At 43.3% G+C, this 17,215-nt stretch overlaps 1 protein-coding gene and 1 long non-coding RNA gene across 3 annotated transcripts; one reads left to right on the forward strand and one right to left on the reverse strand.

Annotated features, from left to right (window-relative positions):
- Positions 1–1,105: 1,105 nt before the first annotated feature.
- On the reverse strand, positions 1,106–7,621 carry LOC106571870 (rabenosyn-5). The gene is made up of 12 exons (XM_014145388.2): positions 7,340–7,621; positions 7,063–7,197; positions 6,433–6,533; positions 6,256–6,301; positions 5,935–6,096; positions 5,525–5,787; positions 5,367–5,437; positions 5,156–5,242; positions 4,951–5,053; positions 4,673–4,777; positions 4,254–4,517; positions 1,106–4,101 (listed from the first exon to the last, which is right to left on the reverse strand). Exons 1-12 carry the CDS (start codon positions 7,500–7,502, stop codon positions 3,262–3,264), a joined length of 2,340 nt encoding a protein of 779 aa, XP_014000863.1. The 5' UTR covers positions 7,503–7,621; the 3' UTR covers positions 1,106–3,261.
- On the forward strand, positions 7,619–16,764 carry LOC106571871 (uncharacterized). 2 transcript variants are annotated; one of them, XR_006759215.1, is made up of 3 exons: positions 7,619–8,187; positions 15,612–15,734; positions 16,600–16,764. It is a non-coding gene; the product is annotated as an uncharacterized lncRNA (long non-coding RNA). The 2 variants fall into 2 exon arrangements; XR_001321024.2 differs by lacking the exon at positions 7,619–8,187 and adding an exon at positions 13,286–13,561 and having other exon boundaries at positions 15,608–15,734.
- Positions 16,765–17,215: the final 451 nt, after the last annotated feature.

Here is a 17,215-nt window from a genome sequence, read left to right on the forward strand (position 1 = left end):
TAAAAATTTTAAAAATGTCCCAAACAACAATGCATTGGCAGGTAAATTCAAGCAAAGCCAGTATGCGGTGATAATGTATTGGGCCTATAGCTTATTGCACAAACCTCATTGCTAAAGTACTGTTTAATTGGTTAATGTTGCATAGGCTTACCTTTTAAGTCATGTTAATACAAAATTAGAGCGGTAGATCTCGGCATGCATTTTGACTCCAAAAAGGTTGGTGACCACTGGGTTAGATGCTACGCTCTTGTCTAAAGCTTCCCAGTCGAAACAGTTAGCGCATATATTATGAAATGTTGACGTTTTTTCCCCTCGGCTGTTGGCCCGCACATTTTTTTTTCTTGAGTCAAATCGAAGTGCAGTAGCCGAAGTCAACACTCCCTTCATCTGTGATTGGTCAACAGTAGGTGTGAAAACATGAAGTGTTTGCCATTCAAGGAGAGACTTAGCTTTCATGCTATTTTATTTATTTTTTTCACCTGAGAAATACTGCACCAAACTTCTTAGACGTATAATTGTGTGACTAAGACCCTCGGCAAAAAAAAATCTACTTTGAACTTCTTTAAATTGAGTATTCTGAGGAAGTGTTACGGCTGTGTTTTTTCTACGGTTGCTCAAGAGGGACAAACATGTTTTTCAAGTGAAGGTCTTTAGGGAGTATGCGAGCACAGGCGTTCAGTTCGGCTATCCGAGTTCTAGGAGCAAACCTATGTGTACAGTATGTATGATTTAGTTCTTATTGGTTAATTTGTCTTCCCCTTGTCGTTATTTTTCCTGTCCCTCCCTTCACAGCGAGGTCCTGCAGGCGGAGGCTCTAGCCAGGATGGAGGCTGCTAACCCAGCCAACTTTGGGCCTGAGAAGTACTGTCTGAAAGAGTATTTGAGGTGGAGGTCCCCTGCCCCACCCAAGGAGATGACAGGGAAATACCGCACCCAGATGCCAGACAGGATTTAGTTTCATTGTCAGCTGTTGTAAACAATGATAATTTGGATGTCGGTGAACTAGAATCTACTCCTTAGATTCGTGAAGTTGAAAGTATATAATCTTTGCAACACACTATCACATCTAGTGTCGATGACATGGGTGAATGAAAAGGCCACTTCCTATTGTTCACATAGGTCATGTCTTTAATTAGTGTTGCGTGACGGAACCTTCTACGATAACAAAAGGCAACATTATCAAAAAGCTACTTGACAAGTCATTCACATTTTTCACAAATACATTATTCATGTCTGAAAATGTTTGGTTTAGATGCAACACAGCTGAGAGTTAGTGGTGCATGATCGATTACAGCGAACACAATACTGCTTTAGTTCATCAAAATGACAAGTACTATTGTATACTCTGCAAGGCAATCGAACCAGTACTTGGATACATCAAAGTACTTATTCAACAGGTGACACAGGAGTTTGCCAACAGTATAAATGATAATACTTGGTAGCGTGGAATAGGTTTAGTGTTAATCTATTCTCATAGGTAAATTGTCTAAAGAGATTAATCAAGATTGTCTTTTATCCTATCTTACATCCTAAAGTTGCCACAACCTTATGGATACAGAGCAGGCTGATGCTGTGACAGATATAGGTGCCAAGCAGAGCACTCTGGGTAAATTAACCTATTATTCTGTGCCTCAGACCTAAACATCTCCACTGCAACATTGGTGTTCTGAGTTAATTGTAAGTGATGCCAAGAAAGACTTGGCTGAATCAGTTGCATAAATACACTAAATACAGACTGAAGTTACAAGACTAGACAGCTATTGAATAAGGATGACAAAGGCCAATATTCTGAACCAGGCTTGGCATAAGAGAAAGTAAATACGTTTCTTTTTTACCCTGTAAAGAGCTTTAGATTTGTTCAGAGCAGGACAGATTCTGACCCTCATAGTGCACTAAGAGAGAACAGTAGGAGAACTAGGACACATTAGAGAAACGGCATGAGACAGGGCGGAGAGAGACTAGGACAGTATCAGCTTTGAAAGCCTACTGAAGTGCCTCCTAGTGACGTGACACACTGAAAGCTAATGTATCTCTCCTGCGCTTCAACAGACACTCAGACAAAACCAGCTTACAGAAACTGAAGGAGGCAAAGTAGGATTTCAAAAACAGTTTGTTGGTTTCGCTCATGTTTTGTTCAACATTTTCTTTCTAGTGGTCACGACCTCCAGGGAGGACAGAAGACCGAGATAAAAGATTATGTGCGAACGGCAATGAGTTTCCACTCCCCTACAAACATGTATGTGAAGATCTGACAGACAAATGTAGCGGTTACGGGTTAGACATGCTTAGTATTTAGGGCTGCATTTGTGTGCAAACAACACATTTTCATGACACTCACAGCTGTCATTTTAAACTATTCAGAGTGAACCAAGGTTGGGCCGATCTGATTAAATCCAATTTAAGGACAAAAATGTAATTGTCTGGAATTATCTAGTCATTAACGTGCACATCAATTATATCGGCTATCGCAGTATTTGGAGTAGCATATCGTAGGTCTCATATCGCCCAACCCTAGAGAGAATGTTTTCGTTCAAGAAGACCATTACATTTCCAAAACCATGTGATCATGAATGCAACCCTGATTCTACATAAGATATCTATTGCGTAGCAGGACTACAGATCGATGTCTGGCCTCAAATAACCTCCCTTATGACCCCTTGAATATCCTCTCCAGTAGCCAACAACGGACAACTGTCTGTAAGTGATGATACTCTGCCCTTGTGCTTCTTCTTACCATACAAATATAATAAAAACCAACCTGGGCTCCTAAAAGACACCTTTATACAGTGTGAGTGTTATTAGTAAGTACGAGAGTGAGAAAATCAAAACACAACCTAAATGCATCTTGTGGTCGGCATCCTTCTAGTTGGCTTGGCTGCCAAAACCTGAGAAAGCCTTAAGTCTGGAGATGCTTCCTCTCCTTGTCTCCTCGACCTGCACTTACTTGGTAGGGCGATCAGGATCAGCAAAGAAATAATGCTATCATTATGTGCAGTTTATTCACATCAGTGCAGATGAAGGAAAGGAGAATAGACTGAGATACACCCTCTCGACCCTGGCTCTGGAGGGCTACTCACCAAGGGTGGCGCTGGGTGATTCCGTCACCTAACACAACCTAGTATCAACGAAATCATTGGTCATTTAAAGGGAACTAATGTAGTCTCAGGAGTAGCCTTCTAGCCCTGGGTGGGCAGCCCTGTTGTAAGCGTCAGGTGATGGTATGGGGGTATAAGAGAAAGAGACAGGGAGGAGGTGTCTCTGTCAGTGTGTCTTGCTCTTCTGTTCCTGCAGCGTGCGCTGCAGCTCTCTCAGGTTCTCCGACAGCAGCTCCACCTCGTCTAGCCTCCCGTTGAGCTTGGCATCAAATATGTACGCCCGTATATTATCAATCTGCTGCAGCAGCAACTCCTCCTCAATCACGTCAACATCCGGCATCGCCTCCTCATCCTCCCCCTCGAAGGGATTGGTCGAGGCTCCCGGCAGGTTACACCCAGAAGCCTCTTTAAAAGGGTTACCTTGATTGTTTTCCTCCTTTACTTCGAAAGGGTTGCCAGTGGCGCCCTCGGCCTGCCCCTGCTCTTCCTCCCCACCCTTTTCCTGCTCAAACGGGTTGTACTCCTTCTTCCCATTAGCCACCTCCTTGTGCTCCTTCTGGATCTCCTCGAAGAACGGATTGGAAGGATCCTCCACAGGGGTGGAGTCTTCCTCCTCAAAGGGGTTGAGGGAGGAGCTGTTCTGTTCCTCGCCACCAGGAGGTGTCACATCTCCCCCCAGCCTCCTCAGCCGAGGGGGTGACTCCTCATCTTGGTCGGTCAGGGCAGGGAAGGCCCTCATGGACAGGGGGCTGCTCTCTGCTTTAGGGGTCAACTCTTCCTCCCCCTCTTCCTCCCTATGGAGGCTCCCTATATCGGTTAGGTTCAGTGAGCCCTGCCAGGTGTATGTGGCCTGGGATCCTGGGGCTTGGCTCTGGGCCCTGTGCTCCCTCTCCCCCCTCTCTCTGTCCTGCAGGCGTTGCAGCTCGTCCTGCTGTAGACTCTCCTCCTGCGCCAGCCTCTGGGACAGAGCGATGGCCAAGCTGGTCTGCTGCTGGTCGTACTCATCCTGGGAAACACATAGTTCAACAAATAACACCCTATTCCTACACAGAGCCCTACTGGATGTGGTGCATTGTAATCACAGTAAATACAACAATGAATGCCTTGATCAATACTAGTTGTTGTGGTACATGTCTAATTTAATGTAGGTTTCCTCACCTGCAGCTGCCTGAGGTTCTCCTCCAGCATGGCCACTTCGTCATGCCTCTGGGCGGCCTTGGCCTGCCGCAGGAATGACTGGATGTTGTCTATCTGCTGCAGCAGGGGGTCCTCCAGCTCCCCGCACGTGTGGAGGGTATCGGAAGACGGCAGCCATCCCCCAGCTTTGGTCATGCGGGGGGCCTGGGGAGCCTCCCCATTGGTGCTGGCAGCTGGGCGGTTCTTCTCAGAGTCCTGCCTCCTTTTCTGGGCCTCCTGGGCAACCTGGCAGGAAAATAGGAAGGTAAGCTTTTAGAGACAGCCTCATTATAAAACACTACTTGTGCTGCTTTTTGCTTGTCTGGTATCATAGACATATTAGATCCTTTTTGGAATATCATTGTTGGGTCATTAGTTTAAACAATAAGCAGCCTACTCACCAGTCTCTCCTGCGTGAGCCTCTTCTCTTGCTCCTGCTTCCTCTTCTCCTTTATGTCCTCATACTTGTCCTTAGTGGGTAGAGACATCAGACCCAGTAACTTCTCCTGCAGGAGGGAGGGAGAGAGAAGTATAGACAGTATAGAGATGGGGGGGGTTGCTTGAATATAGTATGTAACATTACTGGTGGCAGTCTCAGTTATCAATGACATGTTTAGTATGCTATTCAGCTCATCCACAGCTGCTCTGTGTGTACAGTAGTGTACTCTCTGTGTCTCACCTGGACAAACAGTGTGGCTGTGTATCTGACCATCCTCTGCAGCTGGAGAGTCTTTTGATGGGGTTGTGGCTCCTCCTTCATTCCCAATGTTAAGATCTTCTTACTGACATGAATATATAGAGAATGTTATAATATGGTTGTTTAGCAGACTTTTATCCAAAGTGACTTGAAGTTAGTTAACACATATTCTGTAAACGGTATGTACCTCAGTGCATCGATCAGTTCGTAGTATTTCTGGACTTCCATTCTCAGTCCACCAGCCGTGTCCAGGTTATAGGTAGTCTCACCAGCACTGTGAAATTTGAAGTTTGACAATGAGGATAAAACAACAGAACCAGAGCCACATATAGCTCTGGTCAAATGGTGTACGCTATATAGGGAATGAGGTGTCATTTAAGACACAGGCTATATCTTACTTGAGAGACTCAGCCATTCTGATATACTCTGGAGCCCTCTCGTCCACCTTGTCCATGCACAGTCTCAGCCTCTGGGAGGAAGACAGGAAGATGGATGGTGAATGACAGGAAGTACACTACATGGTGAACGAGAGGAAGCATACAGAGCTCTGTGTTACCTCGTAGAGCTTGACCATGTCAGGCACGTGGTCTTTCTCCTCCAGTTTCTGCTGTCTCTTCATCAGGGTGTCCATGCAGTGGAGGCAGCAGCGGATCCTCTCGTCATCCTTCTCTTCCAACATTGAGGTGACGCTGCTCAGGCTGCTGATGCTGCCCCTCCTGGAGCCCATCCCACTGACATTGCCCCCGCCCCCTGTTGGAGGGGACTGGGACTGGCTGCTCGTAACACTACGGGCCTCCCGAGTCCCACTGGTCAGCTTGTCTGGAGAGAAGAGAACAAACAGGGTGAGGATTCACTGAGCAACACTTAGATATGTAGTAATATGCAAAACTGCAGTATGTATGTAAACACATGGACACGTTATTTATGTCCATAATGTGGTGTGTTTGTGTGTGTAATTCTACTCACAAGCCAAAGGCAGGGGCACAAACTCCATGCACTTCCTACACATGATCGAGCCACAGAGGCGGCAGTGGTGTCGCCTGTTCCGAAGGTTGAACTTGTTCCCGCAGTCGGGACAGAACGGAACATCAGAGTCGCTCACCCACGCCACAACAGACTTCTCAATCGCTAGAGAGGAAGAGAAGAGGCTTTTCTGGATTCACACAATGAAAATGACATTCAAATCCACACTGGGAGGAGGTGTACTCAATAAGAAGAAATGTGGGTCTGGTATAATGTGATGGTGAATACCAAAACACACTGCAATATGATCTCCACTTAACTCACCTCTAATTTTGCCTGCATCTATGTTCATCCTGTCAAAAGATGTCAGCTGAAACAGAACACAGGATACATGGTGAGTCATGTTCTGACAGTAAGGGTGGTGTAACTGCTACTGTATGTGTCAAAACCACATTGACAAACAACTTGTGATTGCCTGCTGTAGTTTATGCGAGTCCTCACTTTCTCCAGCCTGATAATGAGCTTGTTGACCTCGATGACATAGTGGTCAATCCGGGCAGCTCTGTGCTTCTTAAAAAAGTCCATATGATTTCTTGTGGCTCCTATGGAGTATAGGAGGGACACCATCAGACTGGATGGAAGGGTGTTACATTACAATGTAACACCATATTTTCAATTCAGTTGAGATGACTCACTAGCATTCAATGACCAGACCAATACATCTCTTATGTAGTGTAGATTTAGTCACTTTATACAATGCACTCTAAATAATGCCACTTTAATAATATTTACATGTCTTACATTCCTCATCACATGTATATACTGTATTTTATACCATCTATTGCACCTTGCCTATGCCGCTCGGCCATCGCTCATCCATATACTTACATGTTCATATTCTCATTCATCCCTTTAGATATGTGTGTATTAGGTAGTAGTTGGGGAATTGTTAGAGTACTTGTTAGATATTACTGCACTGTCGGAACTAGAAGCACAAGCATTTCACTACACTCGCACTAACATTTGCTAACCATGTATGTGAGAAATAAAATTTGATTTGGGAAGCCCTCTACCACACCACCCCTTTCCTCTACTCCCAGTAACCCCCCTGCATACTTCTCCCAGTCTCACCCAACTCCTGAGGCTCCCACATGTAAGGGTCCACTCCACCGTAGTAGAAGGACTCATAACTACCCGTCTCTGGCTTGTCTTCACCATCCCTCTTCAGCAGCTTGTCTTTGGCTTTCTTAGCCTTCTGGACCAGACCTGCAGCCAACAGGAGAGAGTAGTGTTTACTTCTAGCAAGGATGCCTTCTAAAAGTATTACCAGAGACCCTTTTGATTTAGAATTTCCTTTGCTCCTCCATGATGTGCATATTTAGTCTGGTAGAGCACAAAATGGACTCACTCTTGAGTTGTCCCCTGACATGTCGATCGTCCCCAGAGTGCTCCTCCTCATAGTGTTCCTGGAGCTGGTAGAACGACTGCAGGTCCTTCAGGCACAGCGGGCACAGGAAGCCCTCCTTCACCTCCCCTGTGCCCTCGAAGGGGGGTGGGTAGCTGGAGGCCATTTTGGTGGGGGTGGGTGCAGGATGGTAACAGAGACACCCAGGGTGTGTGTCTGTCTCATGCCACGCCCAACTGGGTGTGACGCCCACCCCTCATCCGCTCTATTATGGCAGGAGAAAGCCTGAGAGGCAGAAACTGATAGTTTGAAGCAGTAGAGGGGTTAAGGGTACTGACAATAACATACAGGTAAGAAGTTCAGACCTGTTTATGGAAGTCATGGTTTAGTGGCTTACAGAATGACGAACTCTAAAAACTTCCAGCATGAAAGACTTGTCAGATGACATGAAAGTCACTGATTAACGTTACCTACTGAACGCTAACTGCTCACGTAAATCCTATGCATGGCGTTACTTAAAGGAACCGCGTTTGAAAGAATAAACAGACTAGCTAACTAACTTACAATAGTTAACAACGGCTGCAGTCGGCTGTGTTTACAACTCCATAAACCAGTGATGGCTGTACTGGATAACGTTAGCTAGTGTATCTTTACGGTAGTCATCTGTCTCATCTTGTATCTGATTGAGGGACATATTGGCAGTAGGTAGGGAGATCATTTGATTAGAACCAGCCTGTTATAGATAGCTAACTAGTTAGAACTATTCACACTAGCTAGCAATTAGCTGGCTAAAGTTAGCAAAAGGCTAACTAACAGTTAGCTACTGTAGATAATGACGTTTCGCCAGTACAGTGAGTATACCATTTGCAATTACAAAAACTATCCAAAGACGCTTGTGTACTTACATATCACAATGTAAACCTGTTAACGGTGTAGTTTATGAATTAAATGTTTACAGCTCGCTGCAACACTCTCCGCGGTTGAAAGGTTAGCCGCCCCAGCCTAGTCATGTGACTAGCATACAGCCAAGACCGGAGGAAAGAATGGACAAAATTCACGTGGATGTGAAAGTCATAGGTGCTATCTGTCCTTTTTTACAACAGGAAAATATGCATTTATCCGAGGAAACAAGTGTTATTGGACACACTGAACATTACAGTGGTGATGTCCACCCCTCTCTTTATACCTCAGTGGTCCTCCCTAGAGAAGGGTTGCGGTTCAAACTCATAAAAGACACACCCTCGTCCACTTACCCTCCCATTATGGGGGGAGTCCCCGTCGCCATCTTGGCGGGCGGTCCAAATGATTAGCCAAGCAAGGGAAGTTTGCAACGTAAAGACCCAGTTTTTAGTCGAGTTTGCGAGAGTACAATTATGTTCACACGCGGGCCTGAAACTCCCCATAATTCAATTCGCGGCGATTGTCCATCCGTTAAGAAAAGTCCGCGAAAACTAACATAAATGTAACATAAAAATGTAAGTAAAAACGAATGCAAATAAATTAGAAATTGTGCTACTAATGCAAATGACGGCACAAACACGTCTCGTTAAAAGTAAATATATTTATGTTTGGTTATCTTTTGGAAATGAATGTAAGTAGACACAATTGCAAATGATTAAATCCTTATAATGGAAATAAAATAAACTATTTAGTTACGAATTTAACTTTAATTAAATGAGTTGACTCTTCACATGGGATGATTTCACTGAAAAACAAAAGAAAGGGAATATTGAATGATCCCCAATGATCCATCACATCTCCCAAAAATGTTTTCAACATACATCTGTTAAATGATAGTCTAGAAACTAAAGCTTTGGTTGTCTTCCTCTCAGGCTTCCATGTCTTCTCCCTGGACCTCTTCAATGTCCACCTAATCTTCACTGTCACTTCCAACCTTTGTTGAGGATGGCTCATTGTCAGGCTCAAATTTGCCCGGATGGCCACCAATTTTTCAACCCTTGTATTGGTCAGCCTGTTGCGTGCTTTGGTGTATGTGTGTTCCCAAACAAGGACCAGTTGCGCTCTGAGGCAGCTGATGTTGGTGGGATTTGGAGGATAATGGAGGCTACAGGGGAAAGAGCCTCAGATCCACAAAGTCCCTTCCACCAGATGGCTGATGAGATATGTTGGCACAACTGCCATATTGCATCTCCATCCCAAAGCCCTTGCTTGGAAGTGCACTTTGCCAGACTGCCAAGAACTTTGCCCTCATCCATCGAGTTGTTTGTATACTACTTTTTGATATCTGCTATACTTTTTACATTCACTTTTTTGTAATATTTTTTTCACTCCATCCATTAACATTGGATTTGTCAAGATTCTAAGGCTCTCAATTGTGACATCATCACTTCCAACTGTCATTTTCGAACTGAAATTAAAGGCTTACTTCTCTGCTACTCAAATTTGATGTTCTGACAAAGAATTATATTCTGATAAATATTTACAGCAGTTTAAGTAACCGCATCAACAGCATTTTCTGTAACATTTTTGCAAACAACATCTGTTTTGACCACTACCGCAACCACTGTTACAAAAAAGTTAGAGCTTATGGCATATTCGTCTACTTCTATGCTATTCATAGCTGTTCGCGGAATCAAAATATTCAATATGGAACTTACGGTACAGCTGTTTTTGTAACTGCATTACCACGTGTTTCGCAAGCAGCTGCCGTTTTGACCACTAACACTATTACATACCACAACTTTACAACTTCTGACAGCAACCACACAACTGCTTACCATATCTAGTGACAACAACCAAACAATTACATTGAACAACCACACTGATCACACATTTAACTACTAACCATATCCAGACAAACTACTGACCACAACTATTGAACCACATAACTACTGACCTCAACCGCACATCTAGTGACAACAACCACACAATTACATACCACAACCACGCAACTTTTGACCACACAACTTCTGATCACACATTTAACTACTGACCATATCCACACAACTACCGAACCACATAACTACTGACCACAACTTCTGACCTCAACTGCACAACTTCTGACCACATCTACTGACGACAACCACACAATTACGTACCACAACCTCACAAATCAAATTTTATTGGTCACGTACCCATTGTTAGCAGATGTTAATGCGAGTGTAGCGAAATGCTTGTGCTTCTAGTTCCGACTGCGCAGAAATATCTAACAAGTAATCTAGAAATTCCCAAACAACTACCTAATACACACAAGTCTAAAGGGGTGAATGAGAATATGTACATATACATACAGTCAGAAGTTTACATACACATTAGCCAAATACATTTAAACTAAATTTCACAATTCCTGACATTTAATCCTAGTAAAAATTCCCTGTCTTAGGTCAGTTAGGATCACCACTTTATTTTAAGAATGTGAAATGTCAGAATAATAGAGAAATATTTATTTCATTTGTTTTTTTTCATCACATTCCCAGTGGGTCAGAAGTTTACATACACTGAATTAGTATTTGGTAGTACTGCCTTCAAATTGTTTACCGGTAACTTGGGTCAAACGTTTTGGGTAGCCATCCACAAGCTTCCCACAATAAGTTGGGTGAATTTTGGCCCGTTCCCCCTGACAGAGCTGGTGTAACTGAGTCAGGCTTGTAGGCCTCCTTGCTCGCACACGCTTTTTCAGTTCTGCCCAAAGATTATCTATAGGATTGAGGTCAGGGCTTTGTGATGGCCACTCCAATACCTTGACTTTGTTGTCCTTAAGCCATTTAGCCACAACTTTGGAAGTATGCTTGGGGTCATTGTCCATTTGGAAGACTCATTTGCGACCAAGCTTTAACTTCTTGACTGATGTCTTGAGATGTTGCTTCAATATATCCACGTAATTTTCCTGCCTCATGATGCCATCTATTTTGAAGTGCACCAGTCCCTCCTGCAGCAAAGCACCCCCACAACATGATGCTGCCACCCCCCTTTTCCTCCAAACATAACAATGGTCATTATGGCCAAACAGTTCTATTTTTGTTTCATCAGACCAGAGGACATTTCTCCAAAAAGTACGATCTTTGTCCCCAGGTGCAGTTGCAAACCGTAGTATGGCTTTTTTTTATGGCGGTTTTGGAGCAGTGGCTTCTTCCTTGCTGAGTGGCCTTTCAGGTTATGTCGATGTAGGACTCATTTTACCGTGCATATAGATACTTTTGTACCGGTTTCCTCCAGCATCTTCACAAGGTCCTTTGTTGTTGTTCTGTTATTGATTTGCAGTTTTCACACCAAAGTACGTTCATCTCTAGGAGACAGAACATCTCCTTCCTGAGCGGTAGAGCTGCATGGTCCCATGGTGTTTATACTTGCGTACTATTGTTTGTACAGATGAACGCGGTACCTTCAGGCGTTTGGAAATTGCTCCCAAGGATGAACCAGACTTTTTTTCTGATGTCTTGGCTGATTTCTTTTGATTTTCCCATGATGTCAAGCAAAGAGGCACTGAGTTTGAAGGTTGGCCTTGAAATCCAGCCACAGGTACACCTCCAATTGACTCTATTGATGTCAATTAGCCTATCAGAAGCTTCTAAAGCCATGACATCATTTTCTGGAATTTTCCAAGCTGTTTAAAGGCACAGTCAATTTAATGTATGTTAATGTCTGACTCACTGGAATTGTGATTAAGTGAAATAATCTGTCTGTAAACAATTATTGGAAAAATTACTTGTGTCATGCACTAAGTAGATATCCTAACCGACTTGACAAAACTATAGTTTAACAAGAAATTTGTGGAGGGGTTGAAAAATAAGTTTTAATGACTCCAATCTAAGTGTATGTAAACACTCCGTGTCGACAATAAAGGGTCCAGGCCAATTGGCAAAGGATATATTGTAGCCCTAGAATTAGCTGGTATATGGGCCTAGCTTGAGGCTAGCTCAAGGCTAGCTGGTGCTTGCTTTCGGACGAGGCGTTAGCTAACAGTAGCCGCTCGTGTGCAGCTAGCTAGAGTAATGATCCAGAGTGGCAGGAATCCGGTGATATGGTAGAGAGAAGCAGTCCGATATGGTCTGGGTTGATATCGCGCTGTGTAGACTGGCAGGTGATTGTCCCAGCTAAGGCTGACTGATGCCTGGGGGGAAAAAAGGCGAGGAACGCTAGCCATGGCTAACAAAGACTAGTAGCTAGTTAGCTGGCAAGCTCCTGATGGAATTTCCAGTTATAAGGAATAAAAATAGCAGATCCGTACCACATTGGGTGAGGCGGGTTGCAGGAAAGTATATTTAGTTCGTAGATAAAGAGAGAGATGAAGATGTATACGAAAAAGACCGGCTATTTACATGGGATAAGACACAGGATGAGACAAATCCAGACGTGATGTGTAATGAGCGATAGAAAACCGATAGCGCAAATGTCACCGTCCCTGGGCGGCTGCCCATGTTGCCCATGTTGCCTAGACCTCAATTTGCCACTGATGTATTGGATTGGGAGATGAAGAGCTACATGTTGCAAACTCGTCCCCTGTATGAGAGTCATACAAGCACCCACTTTTCTTAAATACAAAGATACTGAAAAACCGTGATATATACTGAACCTTGGGCCCACTGTACCGTTGCATCCCTACTACTGACTGAGAGCCAATAGTGAGCAATAGCCTAGTTTTCCGATGTTTTTGTAGTACTGGGTAGCAGGTATTATAGAGGAGGATGTGGTGGCTAATTTCTTAGCATCACCCTTTTCAAGACTAACTTCTAACAATGAGAATGTGTTCTCAGTCAACTTACCTGGTAAAATAAGGGGAGGCAAAAACCAGCAGTGCCAGGTTTGATGTAACGAAGAAAGAGCTTTGAAAGGCATTTTTAAGCTAACAATTATGAGCGCTATCTGTGGATGACTGGGTGTGAGCAAACCAAGAAAATGTACTGTTGGGATTGTCCTCTTCAGCACCGACAAGAAGTCAACCTGGGATAGTACTGGTTTCACAGAGACCTAGACAATTTTACAAAGTCAGCTCTGCGCCACCAAGATTCAACTTCACACCTGACCTGTGAGCTACGGTGAGTTCAAAAACATTTGGAGCCACAATAGTAGACCTTCAGCTTAACGAGCAGCAGCGCAGATGGATTCTTTTTCACAACAATAAAAAACTGCATTCTCAAATCTCGAGGAACGTAATGGGCCCAACATTGATCTGCCGCGGCTCAAAATGTAACTCCATGTTTGACTTCGAGCGTAGGAGCCCAGCCGACCACCTCCACTTTCTATGGCAGAAGAGGCTGAATGAGAGTATGTATCAACTGCATCTGCTTTCCTGTCCAACCTGGTCTCATAGACTAGACATAAAATGGTAAAAGTAAATTCAGGACACTGAAATTAGAATGATACAGTATATTTGGTATGGTTACACACTGTAAGAGAGTTGATTACTTTAAGGAAAAACTAAAGTAGAGTGGTTCGTAAGGGTGGGTGTATATTGTGAACATCTAGCAAGCGAAAGGTTGCGAGTTCGAATCTCATCACGGACAATTTTAGCAACTTTTCAACTGCTTACTGCTTTTTAGCTACTTTGCACTACTTAGCATGTAAGCTAACCCTTCCACTATCCTAACTTAAACACTTTTAGCTAACCCTAACCTTAACTCTTTTAGCTATCCCTTCCCCTAACCTTAACCCTTTAATCTAACTCCTAAACTTAACCCTAACCCCTAGCCTAGTTAACGTTAGCCAGTTAGCTACTGTTAGCCACCTAGCGACCTAGCTATATTTCGTAACATATCATATGTTTTGCAAATTCGTACCAGATAATATGAATTGTAATTCGTAATATACGAAATGGGTAATATGAAACTAACATACACTAAATGGCCAAAAGTTTGTTGACACCCCTTCAAATTAGTGGATTCGGCTATTTTAGCCCCACCCGTTACTGCCAGGTGTATAAAATCGAGCACACAGCAATACAATCTCCATAGGCAAACATTGGCAGTAGAATGGCCTGTACTGATGAGCTCCGTGACATTTAACGTGGCACCGTTAAATGTAAATAGCTCAGTTCGTAGAGCATGGTGTTTGCGACACCAGGGTTGTGGGTTCGATTCCCACGGGGGGCCAGCACAGAAAAAAAAAATGTATGAAATGTATGCATTCACTGTAAGTCGCTCTGGATAAGAGCGTCTGCTAAATGACTAAAAATGTAAAAATGATGCCACCTTTCCAACAAGTCAGTTCGTCAAATTTCTGCCCAGCTAGAGCTGCCCCCAGTCAACTGTAAGTACTGTTATTGTGAAGTGGAAATGTCTAGGAGCAACAATGGCTCATCCTTGAAGTGGTAGGCCACCGTGCACAAAGCATGGTCCATACAGAAATGGTTTGTCGAGATTGGTGTGGAAGAACTTGACTGCCCTGCACAGAGCCCTGACCTCAATCCCATCGAACACCTTTGGGATGAATTGGAACGTCGACTGCAAGCCAGGTCTAATCGCTCAACATCAGTGCCCGGCCTCACTAATGATCTTGTAGCTGAATGGAAGCAAGTCTCCACATCAATGTTCCAACATCTAATGGAAAGCCTTCCCAGAAGAGTGGAGGCTGTTATAGCAGCAAAGGGAGACCAACTCCATATTAATGTCCATGATTTTGGAATGAGATGTTCAGGTGTCCACATACTTTTGGTCATGTAGTGTATCATACTAAAGAAAGTATCTTGGATGGACGTACAGAATAATACGAAATGCTCTGAGACCAGGTTGACCTGTCTGGTCTTCACCATTCCCTCTGTTGAAATGACATCCACCACCCTGAACTGTCAGCCATTGCTTTGATCTCAATCAAGAAAGTACCTCTCGCCTATATAAAATCAAAGGACAAACTATATGACCCTGCAAATGCCCGCTATTAATATCTTTGATATAATGCGTGTGAAACATTGTTGCATTTTAACTTTAGACTACCAGTTATTGTGTGCTGAACATGATAAAATGTGTTTGCAATGTGAAGTAATAGCTAGCTTGTTCATTTTGTGTTTGCTAAATGGTTGTCTTTTTTATTGGGGTCTACTGGCTTATTATTTTCAAGTGAATGGGCTGCTTATTCTTTAACATTATTTTATGCTGTGTGTAACTGCTGTTTCATGGTCCACTTAGGAGCCTACAAGATGTCACAGTAAAACATTTTTAACCATAACATTTTTAACATTTTTTTTGGTATACAATCTACATTAAATCTAAATGGACCAAAAAGAGACAAGAAAAAACTGTCAATGGCAATGTGAGAAAATTATGGTAACTCGTCTGGCCCTAATTCAGGTAATTTTTTTATTTTTTTTAATGTAAGCCAGGGCGGGATCAGTCAGCGGCGGCATCCCATATGCGTAATTCATTTGCAGTCTGGACGCGGAGGGGTGAACATCTCCTGCTCTGACTGCAGCTGGGAGGGACTGCTACGCGAGGACGGGCCGCCTGTAAGTGCTTTGGGATGGGGTTGGGGCCCATGGCAGCACCCACCCTGTCTCCAAAAGTCTCCAGTAACACCAGAAAAAGTTGTTAGATTTGTCGCTAGTCGCTTTTTTGAAAATGTGTCGCTACAGGAGTCTGAATAGTCGCTAAATATAGGGACAAAGTCGCTAAGTTGGCAACACTGGATGGCCTACACGTAGAGAGACATAGGGGCGCTGTTTCGCTTGCTAGGATGCTTTCTGCTGTGAGATACATTCAGCCTCTTGCTAATTTAAGGAAAATTGTGAAACACAGAGTGACGAAAGTATTTTAATTGTAATTATTTTTGGTAAATGTTTTGGGGAAGCCTGGCTTCCCTTAGTGTCCATGAATACACACCACTGTGTGGGCTATGGCCTTTTTAAGCCTTATATCACAGTGGTGTATGAATGCATTTCTAACATGTTATAGAGTAGCCTAAACAACGCAATTGTCACAACATAAGTTGTAATATGTTAGAAGATCCTGAATAGGATCTTAAAGAGCCAAATAAAAACTAATGTACAACACGAGAAGTAAAAGACACGAGAATGTACACTATAGGCTATACAAGGAGAATGTACGCTATAGGCTATACAAGGAGAATGTACGCTATAGGCTATACAAGGAGAATGTAGCAATATACAGTGCAACATCCAGGTTGTTATATTTTGTGTATATTGTTCAGTAATCGGCTAATTATTATCTCCAAGCAAATAAAAAAGAAAGAAAAAGAAAAGTCAGATCTGCTTCCTCACTGTTAAAAAAACTTCACAAGGACTAAACCTCACATCCTAAACACCCTATTGTTTTGGTTCTGGAGAAAATAACCTACATTTCAAATTTTTACAGATGGGGCTGCCAACTTAAACCAAAAGTCTTTGACTTCCATAGAGTCTCCATGACCAACTACTTCACTGACAACTGGGACAGAAGAATAACTTCCAGGCCAGGCTGGATTACATTCTCTATGTCTGATGTTGATGTTTCATTAAAGACAGTGTTTGGGTTCGTGAATGACTGTGTATCCATCCTCTCTCTTTATCCTTCTTAGGAACCACGTTGGTCTCCTACATTCTAGACCTGCTGTACTTTGGTCAGACAGTCCCTGAGCTTCTGACATCCAAGTTCCTTTACTGAAGATGCACATTCCACTTTTCCCTTCAGGTTAGAATAGAGAATTGGAAAACTTCAACAATTACCATTTTGTAATTTCACTGTAAAAAAAAATGGTACGTAAAAACATGTTTAATATCAAGAGGGATTGTTGGTGACATTGTTTATGACCATCAAACAGCTACTGTATTACTCTACTGTTTGTCCTGGACAAGTTAACCACCTCTCCTCACCTCATCAAGTCTCACCTCCCAGTCCAGTTGCTGCCCAAGTCCATCTGGGAGCAGAACTCCAGGGTACCGTCTGCGTACCTTTATGCTTGTCCTCTATGTTTCTCTGTTATATACCTCTC

This window comes from Salmo salar, chromosome ssa15 (assembly GCF_905237065.1).
Source record: "Salmo salar chromosome ssa15, Ssal_v3.1, whole genome shotgun sequence".
NCBI classification, from domain to species: Eukaryota; Metazoa; Chordata; class Actinopteri; order Salmoniformes; family Salmonidae; genus Salmo; species Salmo salar.